General features: G+C 37.4%; 1 protein-coding gene across 1 annotated transcript; it reads left to right on the top strand.

The window, feature by feature from the left end:
* Window positions 1–1,953: 1,953 nt before the first annotated feature.
* Window positions 1,954–4,840, top strand: LOC110795880 (cytokinin riboside 5'-monophosphate phosphoribohydrolase LOG8). Its single transcript, XM_022000916.2, has 7 exons — window positions 1,954–2,473; window positions 2,933–3,030; window positions 3,115–3,145; window positions 3,472–3,571; window positions 3,671–3,741; window positions 3,827–3,970; window positions 4,468–4,840. Exons 1-7 carry the CDS (start codon window positions 2,354–2,356, stop codon window positions 4,558–4,560), a joined length of 657 nt encoding a protein of 218 aa, XP_021856608.1. The 5' UTR covers window positions 1,954–2,353; the 3' UTR covers window positions 4,561–4,840.
* Window positions 4,841–6,944: the final 2,104 nt, after the last annotated feature.

Here is a 6,944-nt window from a genome sequence, read left to right on the forward strand (position 1 = left end):
TTTTTTTTTTTTTACTAAGGCAATGCGGCGCACAGTTATTGCTTGGTGGACATGGGAGTCGCCCACGGATATTGCTTGGCTCCCATGACTGCCGCGCACAAGATCTGCTTGGTGGACATGGGAGCCAAGCAATATCCGTGTGCGGCTCCCATGTCCACCAAGCAATAACCATGCGCGGGTTAATTTTTTTATATATTATTTTTTTTATAATTTTTTTTACGTAAAACTGGTCGGGTGGCCGGCATGAAGGAGAGAGGGAGGGGAAGAGCAGAGGTGAAGGAGGAAGGTGGCCGGCGTGAAGGATGGAGGGAGGACGGCGAGAAGGATGGAGGGAGGGGAAGAGCAGAGGTGAAGGAGGAAGGGTGAAGAGGGAGGGGCGAAAAGGACAAATTCATACTTTCACGCAATAAATGAGGGCGTTTTTAACGGATCATGGCGTCGAATGAAAATGGACTTACTATTTACAGCCCCATATTATTCGAAACCGTCCCATTTATTTACTCATATACCCTCATTTATTTACTCTCTTACCTTCCCACCCCGAAGTTAATCACCACCCGCCAGCACCGCCGGCTAGACCTGATTATTGGACGGGCCGGGGCGGGTCAAGGCGGGTCATTACTGGGGCGGGTCAGTTACGGGTCACTTGAAAATATTAGTGGACAGGGTCAGGGTCAGGGTCAGGAGGGCCAGGGGCGGGTCAGGGTATAATAAGGGTCATTAAAGGGTCAAATACATAAAACTTAACGTTAACCCTGATTTCTTGCTTGAGAGCAGCAGCCACAAGGCCCACAACAGACATCAAAGGGGATAAAGTCTCTTCATTTGTATTGAATTACTCGATTTACATAAAATTAAATATTTTCATTTTCAATTTTTTTTGGTATTAACATTTTCATTTTGTTTACTACACGCAACACCAAGTTTGCAATAGCTATCGATCTGCACTAGGTTGAGATTAAACTAATTCTGCACCAGATCTATTGTTTAAATCTTTATATAAAATCAGAGGATCGGAGAAGAGGCTAAAACTCCATGAACGGCGATGATGTGACGACGATGAAGTCCTGCTGCTGGAGTTGGTGTCACCTCCAATTGAAGTCCGATGCATCGTGGATTTAAATGTCGCAGTCGCCATTAATGAGAGAGAAGAGAGTTGTCGAGTCCAAATTTTAAGTGTTTGCCATTTTTTGAGGAGAGAGAAAATAAAGGTGGATCACAAATTCACAATGGCATTGGGGTTCTTCACGAGAAGGAGCCGACTAAGGAACTGACTCCAACTCTTGAAAGTGCAATGGAGGGACAAATAGAGGAAGATAGGCAGAGAAAACAAAATATGGGGATTTATTGGGTCGTTTAATGGACTTGTTCCCCTTGTGAGTAAGAATTATTGGGTAACCAGTAAAACCCTATAATGACCCAATATAACAATACCCAATAATGACCCTGTCCAATAAGATAATAAAGGGTCAAAGCCCTTTAAAATATGGCCCGACCCTTTTGCCATTGGGCAGCCCTGTCCAATAACCACCCTTACCGCCGGCCAAGACCACCGGGTAGCACCACCGCCCACCACCGCCACCACCACGTCGCCTGCGAAAAAATGTGTAATAATTGTTTACATGGCCGATTCTACCGGTGGAACGTCGAATTCATTAGAGGTGCGGTATTTTTTTTTGTCCGGATTTTTTTTTCAGAAACTTATGCAATTTTAGTTTGTACCATAATACAAGCTTATGAATTTTAAGTTTGTGCCATGGTATAGACTTATGAGTTTTTAGCTTCGATCATGGTATAAATTTATGCACTTTAAACCCGTACAATGGAATGAGCTTAAAATTCATAAGCTTGTACCATAATACTTTTTCACACGTGTTTTTATTTATTTTACAGGTGCGGACACTAACGTGCAAGTTCACTATTCCACAAATATAGAAGCAACAACCCAATTACCCAACGCGTTGGTGTGTAGAAGTAGAACTGTGGAAGCCCTGTTCAAGTAATGTCGAGTCATTGAGTGTTAAAAGGCCCCTTCCTTTTCTTCTTCTTCTTCTCCAATTTTATTTATCTATTTTTTGGATTAACAATTAACCTTGCTTTTACTTTCCAATTTCTCATCATTACATCAAAATCCCTTTTCTGCAAAAAGTATACGCTTCTTATTAATAAGATCAATTTCTGTAACAAAATTTGGAGACCAACCCAAAATCTCTTATTTTGTTATCTTTCTGGGATTTCCCACCTTCTTTTTGTTGATCTGTATCAATCACCTTGCTCTTTATCTTTAACATTTTCTCTCTCATCTAATGCTTTGAAACTTTGCAAAATTCTATCATTTGAATATTCTTTGAAAATGGAAGATAACAACAATATTACAGGAAGTAAATTCAAAAGGGTTTGTGTATTTTGTGGGAGTAATCCTGGTAATAGACAAGTATTCAGTGATGCTGCCATTGAATTAGGCAATGAACTGGTTTGTTCTCTCAAATTTTGTGTTTTTCTTAATGTTTCTGCATTAATGGGTTCAAATTTGGTGCTTGATTGTTTAAATCATGGGTAATTTTCATCTTTATTTCAAGAATGAATTTTGCGTATTGATTATTTGACATAATTTGAACAAATGGGTTTGTTAATTTGACATAATGATTCCCCCCCCCCCCCCCCCCCCCAGCATTAATGGGTTTAAAATTGGTGAAATGGGTATTTTTCATCTTTATTTCAAGAATGAAATTTGTTTTACTGATGATATAACATGATAATTTGAGTAAATGGTTTATTTTATTGTAAATTTTTATGATTTTGCAAAACGTTTGACCATGTTTCTGATTTTTTTGTGTGGATATGAGTAAGTGGTGTTTGATGAAATGCCACAGTGAACTGTTTTGACTTTTTTAATTTTTATTTTAATAATCTTAATTAATTGGTATTGTAGGTGAAAAGGAAGATGGATTTGGTTTATGGTGGTGGAAGTGTTGGATTAATGGGCTTAATCTCCCGGAATGTGTTTAATGGAGGCTGCCATGTTTTGGGGTACTGTTATTTAAGGATAATATATCTTCAACTTGCCTTGTTTGTTTCATTACCTTGATTTGTTTGTTTATTTCCTGAATGCAGTGTCATCCCTGAAGCTCTCATGCCTATTGAGGTATGTATGCTTTACATTCTTGCTTAATTGATGTTGTCTACTGTAAACTACTCATGTTAGTACCCATTTGATGCACTGTTTTGACAAACTTTTTTTTTTTTTTTTGAGTAATAAGTATGCTAGTTTCTTAGGCCAACTCTTATGTGTTGCTATGTTGTTAGTTGGGTACTTAAGTTATAATTCTGTTGCTCACAGATATTATGATTATGGTTAACAAGTTAAAATGTTGTAAGGATTGTCAAAATGGACAAAAAGGGGGACAAAAAGTAAAAGGAAAACATTGGATTATCTGTTTTACTGCCTTTAATGTTGAATGAGATGATCAGATATCTGGAGAAACTGTTGGGGAAGTAAGAGTTGTGGCAGACATGCATGAAAGGAAAGCCGAAATGGCTCGAGAGGCTGAGGCTTTTATTGCTCTTCCTGGTATTGATTTTGATACTACATCTTTTAAGTTGCAAGCCTTGCTACTTTAGTAGTACTTCAATAGTTCAATGTGTAACTGATTGTCAATTCTTTTCGTAGGCGGGTATGGTACAATGGAGGAGATGTTGGAGATGATAACCTGGGCTCAGCTTGGAATTCACAAAAAACCAGTAAACTTCATTCATGCTCATTTTGTTGAAAATTCATGGTATTTGGAAATGCATTTTGTCATTGTTATGTTATCTGGTGTTTCAGGTGGGCCTTCTGAATGTTGATGGCTATTATGACTGTTTGCTTCAACTTTTTGACAATGGTGTGAAGGAAGGATTTATCAAACAAGGAGCTCGTGATATTGTCGTTTCTGCCCGCAGCGCAGAAGAGCTTTTGACGAAAATGGAGGTTAGTGCTTAAGAATCTTTCATGCCTTTTTTTATAATCCCTTGCTTCATCTAGAAAAATTGTCAGAAAAATTGTTCTCTTTTTTATTATTCCGTGGCTGAAAATGATCAAGTAGCATGTGCATGGATCCTTCAAAATTTACCTTATCAAAGTAAGATCTCATTGCAAAACTAAGGGCAGTATAATAACGTAGAAAGAATGTTTATTAGATGATTAACCATGTGTTTCTGTGCTAAATCTGTATATGTAAATTAGAGAACTCAGAATATGAACAACTTTGTTGATCGAGACTTCGTTCTTTTCACTTGAAAGCCCCTTATCTAAACTTTATTATCCCTTCACTTATGTAACTAGTCAGCTTTTATCAGAACTCGTGTGGACTTAGTTGCCTGTAATTGAATTTATTGGCCTTTATGCGGACTTATCTTTCCCGAAACTATGTTTTTAAGGTATAGGGAACAAGAGTAGTTCTAAAATTTCCAAAATTTTCTTCACAGGAATTCACGCCTTCCCATCAACATGTCGCGCCTCATGAAAGCTGGAAGATGCGGCAACTGGGTGAATATCCAAGCCAACAAAACGTGCAGTGATTCTTCTCCGGCTATTGTAGGTACACATATAATATCTAGATTGATTCAGATAAGATGGAACCATCGTTCAAGTTTGTTTAGGCTTAAAAAAAAGGGCCTCAAAATTAGGCCCTGTTTGCCTGTTTGGTTTTCCTAATCATGATTAGGTTTTTCTGGTTATGGTTAAATGCCTTTTGTTGCTTGCTTGTAGCACGTTTGACCTTGGTATGATGTTGGTCAATGCAAAACTTTAATTATCTAATATTCAATGGTAATGTTTGTTGCTACTTGCAACTTAGTATCTTTGTGGGTGACTAATCATGATTAGTAGAATATCCTCATGTCTAAACCCTTTTGATGGTCCATATCCATATATAATATGGTTAGTTGGTTATGATTTACCGGGTCCCAGCTAGGGTCAGTTTAGCGAAATTTTATGCCATGTTGGCATATACTACTATATCGTTAATGTAAAAAGGCGGTAAGGAGTAGTATAGAAAGTAACACTTCTCATTTTTGGACTGAGAAATTTAGATTTTAGAACTAGTTAGTACTTGATTGTAATTGAAACTAGAATTCATTCCTAAGGTTTGTAGCGTATAGTTTTGCATAAGTAACTTAACCTAATGGAAGCAACTTCAAATAATGCGAGTTCGGTTTAGTAAATTTTCTTTTGGAGGAACAACCAAAAGAGTGGTGCATGACTTAAATTGGCTAGGGTTAGTATTACCTGTTTTGACAAATTCTTTTGACATGAATGATAGAAATGAGCATGTCACTCACTGGAGTTGCTGAGACGAGATTTTTACTCAAGAGTAGATGTTTTGGACAAAATTCTTTTGACATGAATGATAGAAATGAGAACGTCACTCACTAGAGTTTCTAAGACGAGATTTTTACTAAAGACAGTGCGACAATCATAATTCGACATACTCATATTCTTGAGTAAATGTCGCGAGACTATGGCACATGAGTTTTGGAGTTGAGAGTCTGCTTGAGACCTTGAAAGTTTAACAGATTTAAAAGTGTTGTTGCGAGACATGACAACATTTGAAAGCTGTTGGGAACAAATGTGAATGTTGTGTGTTTTTTGTAGCAAGCTAGCTAGATTAAGGTAAATATAGTACATTGATGTGAAATGAGAGTTTAGAATTTACTCGAATACCCGATCAATAATGCAAATAGAATGGTTTGAGAAATTGGATTTCTCGAATACTCGAACAATAATGCAAGTATGCAATAGAATGGGTGAGAAATTGAGAATCTTCAATCTTTTCATTCAATATATAACACACTTTGGTTTTCCCCTGCATCATCATGTATGTTTTGGGACTTTGTCATCATTATTGTCCTTTCACTTTTTTAGCATTATTTTTTAGGGCATATTATGTTTTGTCCATTTCTAATGGAGTGGAAAGTTTTAGTATTATTCTTTTAAAAGTTGATGGAATATGGGGATGGTGATAGGAATTGGAGTGTCAAAATTGCAATTCCCATGTTTATTTTGTAGGACTGAAATTATTAGATTGGGAACTAAGGGATGAGGATGAAATGGAGCCCTCTATGTTTCCATTACTAGAGGAATGTGGTATTATTATAGTTGAAAGATTGAAACTCTAAAAGTAGCAATCAATGAGAAGGATTGAGGAGAGTTTATACGAAACTTAAGTGAAAAAACTAATCTCATCTAATGGGAGGAGAAATCACAAATTAGATTGTACATGCGAGACTATGATGCACATCTGCTTTTGAAAGAACATATACGAAGTAGTTCAAGGTAAAAGAATATATCCCATTTTCATAAAAATGTTCTTTTCATTTGAACAACTTTTTTATTTTATTTTTTAATTTTTACTTTGCAATGAACATTTATCGGGGGGTATGAAGTGTAGAATTTAAACGTTAAAGAGAGATCAAGTGTAAACCTAAGCAAGTTCCTAAATTATCTATGTATTGTATATTATGTTTAGTTTACTATTGCCTATTGACATCAAATTTTGGCCCTAATTACTTGGCATGATCCTTATCCCCCTCGAAGCCCTCCTCGCCTCCCCCCCCCCCCCCCCCCCCCCCCCCCCCAACTAAGCGCGCTTGCTTGCCCTAATGATGCACCATATGTCACATTAGTGCTCCGTTGAGCACATGACGACCCCTCGTGTGTTAAGCATATGGTAGATAGATGGATGATGGTGAGCCGATCATATATCGTCTATGTCGCGTCTGAATCCTCAAGGTATAATTGTGGCCACCCACGATATAGGCGTATGCTAGATAGACCATTCTACAATTGGTATGGATTATAGCAAGCATTATCAAAACACTCTTAGCAATTAGCATTGCTATGAGGCTTAAGCAGCCTATAATATATCGTGGAAGGTAAGGGTGGTTATTGGACAGGGCTGCCC

The sequence above is a fragment of the Spinacia oleracea genome, chromosome 1 (genome assembly GCF_020520425.1).
Source record: "Spinacia oleracea cultivar Varoflay chromosome 1, BTI_SOV_V1, whole genome shotgun sequence".
Classification (NCBI taxonomy): Eukaryota; Viridiplantae; Streptophyta; class Magnoliopsida; order Caryophyllales; family Amaranthaceae; genus Spinacia; species Spinacia oleracea.

Coding starts and splice junctions, on each gene's coding strand:
- LOC110795880 (XM_022000916.2), top strand. CDS start 2,354: ATGGAAGATAACAACAATATTACAGGAAGTAAATTCAAAAGGGTTTGT. Junction 3,146..3,471: donor AAGCTCTCATGCCTATTGAG/GTATGTATGCTT, acceptor TGAGATGATCAG/ATATCTGGAGAAACTGTTGG. Junction 3,971..4,467: donor AGCTTTTGACGAAAATGGAG/GTTAGTGCTTAA, acceptor TTTTCTTCACAG/GAATTCACGCCTTCCCATCA.